This window comes from Ctenocephalides felis, unplaced genomic scaffold (assembly GCF_003426905.1).
Source record: "Ctenocephalides felis isolate EL2017-DRISC unplaced genomic scaffold, ASM342690v1 CF-g0.4_SCAFFOLD_01492, whole genome shotgun sequence".
Lineage (NCBI taxonomy): Eukaryota > Metazoa > Arthropoda > Insecta > Siphonaptera > Pulicidae > Ctenocephalides > Ctenocephalides felis.
In genome coordinates this window covers 48,493,422-48,509,289 of record NW_020537646.1, presented here as the reverse complement: position 1 = coordinate 48,509,289, position 15,868 = coordinate 48,493,422, and the positions used below count along the sequence as shown (strand labels likewise).

General features: G+C 28.4%; 1 protein-coding gene across 1 annotated transcript in view; it reads right to left on the bottom strand.

The window, feature by feature from the left end:
• LOC113371502 (la-related protein 1) overlaps positions 1-15,868 on the bottom strand; it is a 184,475-nt gene that overhangs the window by 58,535 nt on the left and 110,072 nt on the right. Inside the window, exon 10 of the mRNA XM_026612125.1 lies at positions 8,038-8,278. Coding sequence (XP_026467910.1) covers positions 8,038-8,278 — 241 coding nt within the window. The remainder of the gene's footprint in view (positions 1-8,037; positions 8,279-15,868) is intronic.

The following is a 15,868-nucleotide window of genomic DNA, read 5'->3' as shown; positions in this document are numbered from 1 at the left end:
TATAATGGTCATTTCAGTAGTCCAATCATTTTTTATATAGCTCGGTAATCGATCAATTTACTATTATCGCTTTTTTTGTGAACGTTTTTAATTGAAACTCGATCAAGATTTTTCTGAGCTTATAAAAAAGCTTAAACTTATCCACTTTATCCGCTGCAACATTTTAAAAATATCGGTTACCTCGATAAAACTAACTGATTTGCAGGCTTATCTTATACAAATATTTCTCGATGCGTATAAGAAGTACATGGTTTTTGAATGTCTCACAAAAGGAGCTATTTCAGCAAAAAAAATTAGAAATTTAATTTTAAAATCAGGAGATAAAACTGTTTTTGAGAGAAAACTGAATTTTTTTTCAGAGTATAACATAATTCAAGTATGCATGTTAGTATTTTAGCGTTGCAGTGGATAAATTATCAATGTAATAATATTTATACATTCAGAATTAGTTAGTCATTTCTTATACTAATGATTTTCTAAAAATATTTTCTGTAGCTAAACGTTTGCCGGGTCAGCTAGTATATATATATATATAAATTACGTGCGGCCCGCCAAAACATTTGAAAATGTAAATTGGCCCGTGGGCTAAAAAGGTTGCTCGCCCTTGCTCTTAATGGTATTTGACCAACAACTCTGAAAGTGTTGAAGCATGTCTGGTTGAAAATAATAAGAAACCGGTATCAGATGAAATTCCTAATATCGCTTTAAGTATTTATATAAACATCAAAACTTACATCTCCGACAATATTTCTGAGTACTTGTCTAGGAGAAGGGGGTTTTTCCACAGAAATGGACACAACAAAAATAAGTCCTTCCAAAGAAAAAAAAAGAGTGCGTGTGCACGCAATTGAAGTAAAACTTTTTTGCTTTAGTTGTTTGCTTTTTTGCTCTTGTACAAGATGATTTAAGTCAAAAATAAATTCTCCATTTAAAAATTTTAAATAATGTTTATTGGTAATATTGTAACACTACTAATAATACATTTAATAATGACAACCACTATAATATTTTCAAACAATAAATTAATTACTTTAATATGATATGATTAGTTCGAGATTACTGATCTTGAGACATAAATTCAGTTGACAAATTTTCTAAATTTCTTGAGAAAGAAATAGAGAATTATTCTTTGTTAAATTTATTTTACCATGTAAAAAATCAATGTTTGAGATTCTTCCTAATAAAACTTGACTTTGAAATCTCCAGCAAGAGAAAAGATTCATCAATTTTTACATTATACATTTGATATAGAGATGTAAAAAAATATTGAAGCCAACTTTTATATTTCTTTTATTTGTTAAGATCCGCATAGTCCAATCTATAAATCATTTTCTTGTCAATAAACACATTTATAATTTGGCTAAATACTCTATATTGTCCATATGCATGATAGTTGAAATTTCAAGTAAATACAGTTTGAAATTTAAGAAGTTGAAGATCAATTTTTGTCACGTTAACATGAGATGGTTGATTTTTTGATAAATTTCCATTATTTTGTAGTTGACATGACGTTGTTGGTGTATCGCAATAAGTTACAGGAGTACTTTCATCTAAAAAGATGACAGAAAAATATAAACAATTGTGTATAGTTTAAGCATTTTTCAGGAGTTCAATATCGAAGACAGACTCTTACTCATGTCAACGGTATTGACATTAACATCTGGCTCAAAGTATTCTAATAAATTAGCAGTAGCCAATGTAATTTCTTCTAGTTGTTTTTTTTTTGACTATGCAATCTGGATCTTTCGGTCTTTAATATTTTTAATTACTTTCCTTTACATGGAAAACATGTAAACTTTCTCTAATTTTCCAAAAGTGACTAAGACATAATGATGAAACATGTCTACTAATTTGGTTCCGTACTTAGATTTTCAAGTTTTAAAGTTCACTTATACGGTTCAAACAAATTTCAAAAGTTTCATTTTTTTTTCAAAATTTTCAAAAATATATAAAGTTTTATACTTTAAATATAAATTTTAAATTTACAATTCAGTTTAAAAATGTATATATTTCATATGCGTTATTGTAATCGTAAGAAATATATTCTTAGATGAATTCATTCAGCATCTCTTCTTAATGTTAACATTTCTAAGTGTTTTGGGCGATAAGATCGTCACTGTATCATGTGTATTATATGAACGAATATATTATATATATATATATATATATATATATATATATATATAGTAATTATATTATTAATCATTGATCAATATTAATTGGTTATTAATTTATTAGCGGAAAGTTCCAGCAATTTGCCTTAAGACACGATGCCATGCACCGTTAGTTTAACTTTAAATGTAATGACATTCCGCAAAATGAACAATATGCTTCACGCTTTCGGTGACGTGGTGACGTATGTATATAACACAGGCCAACAAAAAAAAAAGTTTTTTTTTGGTGCCTCAAATGTTAGAGCTGATTCTTATAGTATTTTTTGCGCTGATTTCAAATCTGCAAACCATTTTTTTTGTATCAGCTCTAGTTTTTGAGATACAAAGAAGTTGCCAAAACCAGGTCGTCACGGAAAAGAACTTTTCACAGTGTCAACTAATGTCCCAACTAAGGCCGAATGGGTCTTGTAAGTTTGTATGTACGAGTAGTCATATCTCATTAAAATAACATTCGGAATTGTATTACTCTTTTGTACTTTCGTTTCTTATATTAGGTGCGCAACTAAGTTCTCGCTGTTTGTCAGTATATGGCTCTATCAGTAAGGGTTGGTCGATTTTGACAAATCGAAAACGTCTTGAAGCAAGCTTAGAGTAAGTAAACAAACTGCTGCGACACATAATTGATTTCGTTTTTGCATTATATACTTCTGGTTAAGTGAATATGTCCAATTTTATGCCAAACAATCGTTATTTGCGAAGAGTGTTGATTTTCGTCTTCCATTCAAAAAAAACGGGAACTCAAGTGCATCGAGACCTACGGAAATGTTGCTCTGATAACATGCCGTGAAGGGTTTTGTCGCTTCAAAAATGGTGATTTTGATTTTGACGACCGCCCTCGTGAAAGAAGGCCAAAACCTTCAAAAACGCTAAATTGAAGGCCTTGTTCGAAGAGGATTCGTGCCAAACTCAAGAAGATCTTGCTTTAGAATTAGGAGTTATCAAGCAATACCCATCAAGCCATTTCCAAGCTATAGCATGCGTCGGGGATGATTTAGAAGCAAGAAACTTCGGTTTCTTGTGAGTTGAAGCCAAGAGACGTCGAGCGTCGTTTTTTCGCCTGTAAACAACTGCTCCAGCGGCGAGAAAAGAAGAGGTTCTTCATCACATCGTGACAGGTGATAAAAAATGAATACATTAAAGCAATCCAAAGACGAGAAAATCTTGGTTCGGCCGAATATTCACTGCGAAGGTTATGCCCTACATATGGTGGGACCAGGTCGGTGTTATTTGTTATGAGCTGTTGAAACCGAGTGAAACCATCACTGGAGAACTGTATCGAACTCAATTGATGCATTTTTTTATAATAAAGTTACATTTTCATCGAAAAAAACAGCGAGAACTTAGTTGCGCACCTAATATCGTAAAATATATCATATATATCGTATCTTGAGAACTAAAGCTCATTGAAAAAAAAACAATGTCATTTTTGAAATCAGCGCCCCAAATATACTTAAAAACAGTATTAGAATCGTTTGCACTAGTGATGGGCGTTGAATCAACGAACGGTTATTTTCAACCGTTTCTTCTTCGTTAACTAACTAACCGTTTCGTCGCAACGAAATAACTAGTTGAAAATCAACTGGTTTCGAAGCAGTTGAAAACATGGCGGCCAGTTAGTTTTTTCATCGACATAGGAATTCGTTCGTTGTCGAAAACGAACGTAGGCAGGTACCTGCGTCGGAAAGGATCAACTAATACTATGAAAATCGCTTATTGTTAGGCTACTGCTTTTATAATATTGCAAATGTACATGTACATCTTAAAAGAAACTTGCAACACGCGCCAAATCGTTTAATTTTAGAAAATCAGTTACATTTATTATAGTTTTCAATGGTTAATATTTTTCATAAAAATCTCATAGCATTTGTCTTGTAATAATTTTTTTAAACTAAACCTGAAAATTGATTTTTTATTTTTCATAACATTTTATATAACTATACATTTTTATATTGCTATTTTTATATAACATGTAAATTCGATGTTTTAGTATATGGCTTTGCTGTAATGAAAATATTTAAGTTTTTTAAATTAAACCTTTATTTATTATATATATATATATATATATATATATATATATATATTAATTGTTTAATATGAACAAAACAGCACTCAGATTTGTTTAACACAACTTTATTTTATGATTACAGACGTTTCGAGACTATGGTGTGTCTCATCTTCAGTGTAATTTCAAAAACAGTTACTTATATACTACACATTCTTTAATAACTTATTTAAATTTCATTTAATTTTTGATATACAAAAAACACCAACTATTCCTTGCAATGCTTGACACAGTACTAAAGAAACACATAACACTTACAGAAATATTCTAAACAAATTTGAAGTACTTATATAGATGGAGACAGAGAGGGTATCATTATAATGTAAACAAAAGGAGTGCTATCGCATACAAAATCGATAAAAATGAAAAAACAAATTAATTTATTGAAAAGAATAAGATAAATGAAAAAATTTATAAATTATTAATGATGTTTATATAAGTGTCATGTAAAATATTTGTGTCGGTTCTTAGATTTATGCTATTGTTAGTCCGAACTATTAACATTGATTCTGCCATGCTCCGTTTAAATAAGTCTTTCTCATGGAATAAAATTTGGGGATTGTCAAAATCAAACTTATGGTTGTTGATATTAGCATGATCCACAAGTGTACTTTTAAATTTTTTGTTATCTATTTTTTCACATTGTAATTCATGTTGCCTAAGTTCTGGCAGGTCTGGCCAATATAAGAGCAATTACAATCCAAACAATTTACTTTATAAACTATATCTTTCTTTTTTGTTAATGGAGTTTCATCTTTAATTTTGGAATATAAAAATTTTAATTGTTTTAATGGAGAAAAAGTAATACGAATATTGTGTTTTTTGAAAAGTCTTTTTGATAATTGGTTAAAATTATTGTCAAGATATGGAAAATTAATGAAAAAAGTTTTTTCAGGAACACTTGTTTTGTCAGGCTCTTCCGGTTTCTTATCAAAAGGTTCAAGTAATTTTGTGACTCTATTTTTAATAATTGGACAAATTAACTTATATGGAAAATTATTGCCAAGTAGGATCGTTTTAACTAATTTTATGTTTGTATCATAAAACAGGGGATCAGATAATAAAATAGCGTGATCTACAAGATTTAGAATGGTAGAAATTTTTATATTGAGAGGAACATGCGAATTAAAATTAATGTATCTCCCGGACCAACTATCTTTTCTGTACCAGTCTGTATAACATACACCGCCTCTATTAATGAGTTTTACGTCAAGAAAATGTAACGTCGAATCATTTTCAAGTTCCTGAGTGAATTGTATATCAAAAATTAAATGAAATTTAAATAAGTTATTAAAGAATGTGTAGTATATAAGTAACTGTTTTTGAAATTACACTGAAGATGAGACACACCATAGTCTCGAAACGTCTGTAATCATAAAATAAAGTTGTGTTAAACAAATCTGAGTGCTGTTTTGTTCATATTAAACAATTAATATTCGTTCCACTCATATCATAAAATTCTATATTATATATATATATATGTGTGTGTGTGTGTGTAATAAATGTGACAATTCACATTTATTTCTTTTTATTCATCAAATCCAACGTCAACTTGACTTTTATAAGAACAAACTTCATATTACCAACTTTCAATGAGCCAGTTATTTCAACTATCAGTTTCTTAACTATAGTTGAAAAATAACTAGTTATTTAACTAGTTGACGAAACCCCGATAACCGTTTCGTTTCGTTGACGGCAAAACCGTCAACGACCCACCTCTAGTTTGCACCATTTTCTTTGTTGACCTGTGTAATCAGTCACGCATACAAAGAAGCCTCGCACATGATACGATGTATTCACAATCACAATCGGCCCGTATAGAACTGATCTCGTCGAGAGCCGTAACGGGCTTCCATTGCATTTTCACAGATTTACTTCCTAGTCGCGCCTAAAGAAGTTTTACTTCAAAAAAAAACAGAAAAACCGTCATCAAATCGATACGCATGCATGCTAGATACAGCGGGTATAATTTTTGGTATAATAATTCACTAAAAATTCTGAAAAAAATCGCTCACGTGATCAATGGTATATTCAGTATATGGCCCCAAGCACAAAACTTATGGTTCAAAATATATTTAAAATAATGAAAGTCTAAATGTCCAAATGTCCAAAATCTGTATTACAAATCTGTCAGTCTTTTTGCAATCTTTTATCAAATATTATTTTCCATCAAAGCACACACTTTTTTATACATGCATTTTCCAAATATGTACACCTTTTTCGTGTTTCTATTACAAAAGTATATAATAAATCTAAAATTATTAATTTAAATTATTGTTGTTGATGATAGTATTTTCCGACTTGTGGAATAGTTTAAATATAGTTTTCGTGTGTGAATGGATTTTTTTAAGGAACCCAGGAATAAATTAGTCGTCTGTAATTTTATTTTTGATTTTGATCAAATGGAATGAGATTGGAATGTTTCTTCTAGTATGCGGATGGTCGGTCAATTGTTTTTATATTTATTATTAAAATGTAGAATTCGGAAATAGATACACAAGACTGTGCTATAACTGTAAATGAAATATTTTTCTACTAAGGGAGAAAGATTGTTGAAGAATTTTATTATTGCAACTTATGGGGCAAATCTGCCGTAACAGAGCGTTGTCATGGCAACATGAAAATGTTTATCTATTTGCCGTATATTTTTACATAAAAACAAGTAAAGAAGAATCTTATGATAAAAGAATCTTTCATGATGCTGGCAGAATTGTCCCATTATTATAGTTATAGTACATGTTGTAGATTTATTATTTTATATCCATACAAAAATACTGCACGTTGTTAAAAAAATCATAAAACTTTAAATTTATTTGCAAAAAAAAATAGTGCGGGAGAAGTGAAACTTCATAAATAAAACTGCAAAAGTTACATTGATAATTTACAATTAATTCAGACATTTTGCAAGGTTTTTAGACCTCTTGAAAAGTTTACAGAAAAGTTCGGAAGTTTTAAAACAACTTTTATCATTTTCAACCAAATGCTTTCTTTTCTATTTACCTTACAAGTTTCACTTCAAGATGTCCCTATAATGTTTTGTTACAAGAGTGTTGTTTTAAGATTTATAGCATATTATAAACAGTTAGTTATATTATTTTCTACTTATCGGTAATGTTTCCTTTTTTTGTTAATCAGTTTGCAAAACTTTCTGCAAAAGTTGTGCCATCAACAATTTGTACATAATTTTAATTCTTTTTGTTTTATATATATATATATATATATATATATATATATATTTGTAGGTTTTAATAGTTATTATAATCTTTAGCGATCAATTTAAAAAAAATGCACACGTAGTGAAATTAAAATAGTTTTATATGAATCATAATGTTTTTTAATAAACAAAGAGCTGAAGAATAGATGATCCACAGCTGGCAAACAATCAGTATGGTTTTCGCACAAGATGATCAATTATTAATGCAAGTTCGTAGTTAATGCAGACAAAAGAGCAATTGCTGGAACCAGATAAAAAGGCGGTGCAAAACAGTACTATCTTGTGAAAAAGTAGTTTAATATATTTTAGGTGACAGTTCTCCAAAAAACTAGTTCATATAGGAGAAAGTTATGAATATTACAAAGAACGGCATGAATTATAAATTATCAGAAATTGAAATATTTTATATAAATAATTTATAAGAATTTATTTTATTTTAGCGTAGCGTTGTGGCATGAAAATATAGATATGTTTCTTAGTTACTCCAAATTGATGCTTGTTAAAGTAAATTTGAGTGCCTAGTGCCCAAATCAACTGTGAAACTTTGTTTATATTTTGAAGTCTTACTTATGCATTCGTCAACTTACCCTGTTATTTCTCTCTGTCCACAGATCTTTCTCATAATAATAAAGTCCATCATTGATAGCCTGCTCAATTTCTTGACTAATTTTAACTCTTGACGCCCATTCTCCTGTTCTATCATGTCCCTCATGTTTAGTAATGCGTGTGCCGCCAGGTACACCTCCTCCATGTGAAGGTACTTGAGTGACAATCAATAACTTACTTATATCGCGATCGCTAAATTCGTAATCTGAATCTTCGTCGGACCTATGAGAACAAAATCTGCGTGATATATTTCTATTGGTTTTTGTTGATGCAAATATTAAAAAAAATAAACTGATGGCAATTCTCACTCCCAAAACACATACATAATTACATCTATAATATTGAGTTGAACTTTTTATAGATATTTTAACAGCATAAATAAGGTTTCAAAATTTAAACCTTGCAAACAATATCAAATTCCAATATATTATAATATATTTAGAAACCTATCAATTAGAAAAATCCCGACAGTGTAGTTTAGTATCATCTTAATTCACTGTTTTGTATCATCTTAATCCAACAAATAATGCACTGAAGATGGGTCAAATCAAGACACGAAAGTTATGTTTTCTGAATAAAAACATTTTCTTTCAATAAAACACTTTTTAATTAATGAATGGATACCCAAGAACAATTTTATCATATATATATATATATATATATATATATATATACATATATATATATATATGTTACGGTAAATGTGAATATTCCGGCGAATGTGCACATTAACCGGTGAATGTGCACATTTACCGGCTCATTTGGCGAATGTGAGTTCAACGCGCGGGTGAAATACTAAATCATATATTTATATTTATATTTATATTATTTAGTTTAGTCATATGTATATTAATATCCATTATTCATTATTCACTATTAACTATTAACTATTTATCATTAACAATTTATCTATTAATTATTATTAATATTGATTATGAACTATTAACTGTTTAATTAATAGCTATTAACAATTTAACCATTAACTATTACCTATTTAACTATTTTTAATTTACTATTTACTAATAACTATTCACTATTTACTATTAACTATTCAGTTATCACTATTCACTATTCACTATTTTACTATTCAACTATTTACTATTGATGAATGTAATGTATTGATGAATGTAAGTCTCATTCTCATAAATGTTTCTAACAGTGTCAACATTAGATCAGATCACAACCTATTACATGATTCATATTTAAATTTTTTACACTTTTTGACAAACAATTAATATCGACTTCCTTTTAAGATCAACAATTTAAGTATTCACACCCTAACATATAAAAACACACACATACAATCTCACATGTCTCGTTCAAGTGTTTACACGTGTTACAAAGGACACACCAGTTTCAATTAGTTAATTTTCGAAAGCCAATCGAACAACATCGAGAGAACAATATTATTTGTGTTTTCAAATAATAATTTTAAAAAAGACAAATCTTTTAGTAATTTTGATTTACAAAATCTAATTATTCGGCGGAAAATTAACTCACAAATTCATTTTTGTTAAAAAAGCTTGTTTAGTGAAAAAGTGCTAACAAATATTCAAACATACAGGTAATTAATTCAACTTTGTTATTAACCTTTTCTTAAAAAATTTCCATAACTTTCAAAAAATTTTCTATTATGTTTAATATCCGGTTCTGATAATCCACTCATTTATTTTTATCATTTTTATCATTTTCATTTTGAACATATCATATTTCTGTACATTATTATATTTTTTTTTTGCAATTAATTCATTATTTAAGAAAAATCTATTTTCTTTTCCTAAACATATTGTTTGCTAAAATCTCATCAAGATCATGTTTCTTGACAGATGTCCTGAAGATGGAACGTACCTAGTTCCGAAACGTCGACAATAAACAAATAATTAAATAAAGAAATTGTTTTTTTAAAAACTTTTCTTGTTTTTTATTTTGTATTATTTTTGGATTCTTGTTCGAAACTCTACAAAATATATATATATGTATATATATATATATGTGTGTATATGTGTACGTATATATATGTATATATGCGTAGGTTTATATGAGTGTACTTAAATATTTTTGACTATACTTTTTAATTATTTATTTAATTCTAGTCTCTACTACCTTTCCTATCTTTTATATTTGGTTTGTTGTTAAGTGTTGCTGTTTGTTAATTTTTCTCTTATTGTATAGTTACTTTACCAATCCACATAATATATGTGTATTGTATATTGTGTATAATTACCTAGATTTACTAATTTTCATACTGTTTTTAGATCCACTGATGATGACATTAAATTGAATGTCGAAACGTTTGGAAATAAAGATTATTTTATAAATCTTTGGCTTTTCTTTGTTTGATGTATCGCCCTCAAGAACTCACTCATATATTTCAACATCAAAATTAACTACTAAATCATATATATATATATATATATATATATATATATATATATATATATCTTATATATAAAATTCTTCTGTAACTATGTATGAATGGTTAACCCTCCTAAACTATAATTCGGATTTTCATGAATCTTCCTGAAGTTCGTTCGGAAAATTTTCTAGAATTTTTAGATTCATAGAAATATAGTTAGATTGTAGAAATAAATGGAAAAAATTACAAAAAACCGCTTATCATTGTTTGCCCTTGAAAATATTTAAGGCATGGTTTGACATTAAAACAAATGAAGAATGTCATTTGCCAAACATTTCCATTCACTTATAGGCTAAGACAATATTAAAATATAATATATTTATGATTATGAATAAGAAAAATGTAATGACTACATTATTATTGCCAAAAAGCAGATGAGATGTGCTAAAAATAAAAATAATAAAAGATTTGACGTCAACATCTGACAGGTGATGCAGTCTGCGCATGCGTCTGTCAGTGATCGCACATAAAACTTTGCCTATAATTCACTTTTACTGATTATTATTTTTTAACTTTTAAAGGCAGTCGTGTTTCGCCTTACTTTACTAAATCACGATACAAAAATAATTTACTTATTCAAACAATTATTTAGAAGTTTAATTGTGTCAAAAATTCATATGTTTGGCATTGTATACGAAATATTTACTCAAGACAATCGAGCATTTTGGGTCTGAATATTTTTAAGGTGCTCCAATTTGCATGAAATTTTGGAATTAGGTTCATCTTACTCTCAAGTTTAAAAGTAAAAATAATTTAGAATCATTTGCCACTTCGCGGGGGGATGACATCCCTTTTCAGTGGTGCAATTGTATCTCTTTCAAACTAACGTCGGGTATCGATAAAAGAACTAATTAGAAGAGAAAAATGTTTAATAATGTTTTTCAAAAAAGAAATTACTTTTCAAGTTACTGGCAACTGAAAATTTGTTGTTTTTTGCGTTTTTCATCGTTTTTTGCAAATATTTCTAAAAATATACATTTAAACGAAAATCATGTAATGAACAAAATTATATCAATTAATATCCTAATAAATCGGTGTTCTATAAATTGTTCTAGGAACAATATTAGGCTACATATGAAAATGTGATTTTATAGTACTCAAAATAAGCTTTAAAATAAGTACTTCTGCGTGTAAAATTACTGACCAATTATTGCTTTCTATTATTTTTCTGTTACACAACTATTGATAGTGTCCAACCAGAGTGTCTTTCGAGTCCCTCAATCCTTTGCCATTTCAAAATAAGAGAAGTTACGGTAAAATTTATGATAGAGAAAGTTGTAGCTCATTTAATTACCTTTAAAACAGTATTGCAAGTACTGATAAAAACAGAATTAAAAGAGTTATAATTCAATTAATCCGGTGGGTGGTGACGAAGGGCAAATTGTTTTCACTTCTGAACTTAAGATAAAGATTAGCCTAATTCCGACACACGCTTTTTTCCTCTCCATTTACTGCAATAATTTTGTTGATCGTAGGTTGAATAGAGCACATGTGATTAGGATTTGATCAATTAATTCACTTCAAATATAACCTTAAGTAATAATGTATATGAATTATTAGTGAAAAAACTTAATTTAGATCGTAAATTACTAAAAGCCAGTTAAAATATGGTACGTAATTATAAAAATTATAGGCAACATTATTGAAGCAATTATTTTGAGTAGAAAAATCCAAGGTGATATTGTACCTATACCGCGAATGCTATATAATAATTCTATCTGAATTTGTTATACCTTTTAAAAGACTTCAATTTTCAACACTTGTGTCTTATGCTATGACCATAAATCACAAAGGCAGACGATGATTTTTTGTTTGATAAATTATAATACTTAAATAAATAAAATATAATAAATAAAGAAAATCAATGTTTTAGTCGTGAATAAGCAAAAAATTATTTATCTATACATTCACATCTACAGGTATGACTGAAAAATTGTATAATTCTTGGCATTAAAATAAATTGAGCTATTGGAATTAAATTTGCAGTGTATAGTTTTTAATATACAATTTTATTGAACATTTTTTAATATTTGTTAAATAGATAATTCATACCGTCCCAGGGGGGGCGCAAAGCTATTTCAAAAATATTATTTTTAAATGCTGAGTAAGTGTCAAAAACAAATCAGCAAAATACGTGCAAGTAATCCACAATTTTAGCTGCAATTTTGCCAGGATAAATGTACTTTAAAATGTACTACTTTATAATTGTGAAGCACGTTGGCTTCAAAGACTGTTTGAGCTCAAAAAAGAAATTGCCATATATTTCTTGCTGATAACAAAATAGATGAAGCAGGCTTGTTTTAGAACACAAAGTTTCTCTCAAAATTTGCGTATTTAGTTGATATTTTTTGAAGACTAAGCGATTTAAAATTATCAATGCAAGAGAAAATATGTGCTGAAAAATAGGCTCAACCGTCGCATTAAATTTGTTTAATGTTGTGTTAACTATTATTCTATGATTTGTTTCCATTAAATTTATAATTATTTTTTCTTATAATTAATAGTTATGTTTGTATGTATATTTTATATAATATTTTGTGTTATTTGGCTTAATTTCAGTTAAGTATATTTAAATTAAATTATTAGAAAAATTAGGGGGGGGGGGCGCAATATTTTTTTCTGTCGAACGGGGGGCGCAAGGAAGAAAAGGTTGGAAACCACTGCATTAAACGTTTCGACACTTAATGTGTGTCATCATTCAGTAATCTAAAAACATATTACATAAATACAAAACTTGATAATAAATATATAAAAAGGAGAAAATTATGGATACCAAACCAGGAAAAACAACAGAAAAAATTAATTATGTCAAATTTATTGAACACTAAATTTGTGTAAAAGAATAATAAACATATTACATAAATACAAAAGTTGATAATAAATATAAATATATAAAAAGGAGAAAATTATACATACGAAACCAGGAAAAACAACAGAAAAAATTAATTATGTCAAATTTATTGAACACTAAATTTGTGTAAAAGAATAATATACTAATATACTTTTACACAAATTTAGTGTTCAATAAATTTTAGGCAAATGACACCAGTATATGACTCCAAGTCTAAACGGTTTTTATGGTCGGTGAGGTCGTTTTGTTTGTTGGAAAGGTAGTTGCGTCTGTTATTTATGACTGAGTTAAGTATGTTTGTAGGGTAAGAGTTATTTTTTAGTGTACTTATTACCAGGTCAATGTTGGTGTCCCAGAAATTTTTATTAGATAGTAGTATGGCGTGGTCTGTTAAATTTATTATTTTTGCTATTTTCATTTTAAGGGGGTGGTATAAGTGGTAATTTAGTGTATCGTCCGGAGCTAGTTGGTTTCTGGTACCTGTTAGTAATTAGCCGGTCGTCATTTGTAAGTATTACTCTGATGTGTAGGAAGCTAATCGAATTCATTGACTCTAATTCCACAGTAAACTGTAGTTTTTTATTAAAATTGTTAAAATTATCGGTAACGATGCTAATGTCTTCTTCCGGAATACAAGTAATTATATCGTCCACATTGCGGCTACATTTATATATATATATATATATATATATATATATATATATATATATATATAGAATTTTATGATATGAGTGGAACGAATATTAATTGTTTAATATGAACAAAACAGCACTCAGATTTGTTTAACACAACTTTATTTTATGATTACAGACGTTTCGAGACCATGGTGTGTCTCATCTTCAGTGTAATTTCAAAAAACAGTTACTTATATACTACACATTCTTTAATAATTTATTTAAATTTTATTTAATTTTTGGTATACAAAAAACACCAACTATTCCTTGCAATGCTTGACACAGTACTAAAGAACATATAACACTTACAGAAATATTCTAAACAAATTTGAAGTACTTATATAGATGGAGACAGAGAGGCTATCATTATAATGTAAACAAAAGGAGTGCTATCGCATACAAAAATCGATAAAAATGAAAAAACAAATTAATTTATTGAAAAGAATAAGATAAATGAAAAAATTTATAAATTATTAATGATGTTTATATAAGTGTCATGTAAAATATTTGTGGCGGTTCTTAGATTTATGCTATTGTTAGTCCGAACTATTAACCAGATAATATAAAATATATATTGGCTCTAGGTCCAAAGTTTTCAATCCAACAAAAAAATTTAACATTCAATGATTCAATTAAAGTTATTAGCAGCCTAGAAGCCGGCCTTAAATTAATCAAAGATCCAGAAGGAAAAGAAATCGAACGGATACGATTTATGTTAATGAAACAATTTACAACATTTCAAAAAACTCACAAAAACAAAGTACAGTGCAAGAATGATACATCTTACATCTACCGGGACATCATAGCTACAAAAAAATTTCTTCAAGATAACAAACAATTATTAGTGTGTAAGGCAGATAAAGGAAACATTTCAGTGGTTTTGTTAAAAGAGGAATATGATAAAGAAGCAAAGAAAATTCTCAGTGATGAATCTCTATATGAAGAATTGGCATCGGATCCGAACAACTATCACCATAGACAGGTTTTTAAATTTATAAATTTATTAGAGAAAAAGGGACATATTAATAATACCATATCATTAAAGTTAAAAGTACAACATCCTTTAACCCCAAAATTCTATTGCCTTCCAAAGATCCATAAACCTAATTGCCCATTTAGACCAATTGTTTCCTACATTGATTCGCCATACTACTTTTTAGCAAAATATTTTTCAGATATTTTAAAGAATGTCACCATAGATTCTCCATACCGTTTAAATAACTCTTTCCAGTTAATAGAACATATAAAACATAAAGTAATTCCTCCTGATTGTTCCTTTATGAGTCTTGACGTCATTAATTTATTTAATAATCTTCCGCATGATCTAATTATTACAGCTATAAAGAAAAGATGGATACAAATAGTTGAATTCACTTGTTTACCGATGGAAATTTTTATTTCAGGAATAGAATTACTTTTAAAAGCATCATATTTCACTTTTAATAAAAAATATTATACGATGAAGAGAAGTTGTCCAATGGGCAGCCCATTAAGTCCTGTTTTGGCGGATTTAGTATTACAAGATTTGGAAAATCATGTCTTAAATTCTTTACCTTCCAAACCTATGGTCTATTTCAGATATGTCGATGACACATTAATATTACTTAATAAAAAAGATATAGATAATGTTTTCAACAAATTCAATGAGTACAATTCTTTTTTACAATTCACTCAGGAACTTGAAAATGATTCGACGTTACATTTTCTTGACGTAAAACTCATTAATAGAGGCGGTGTATGTTATACAGACTGGTACAGAAAAGATAGTTGGTCCGGGAGATACATTAATTTTAATTCGCATGTTCCTCTCAATATAAAAATTTCTACCATTCTAAATCTTGTAGATCACGCTATTTTATTATCTGATCCCC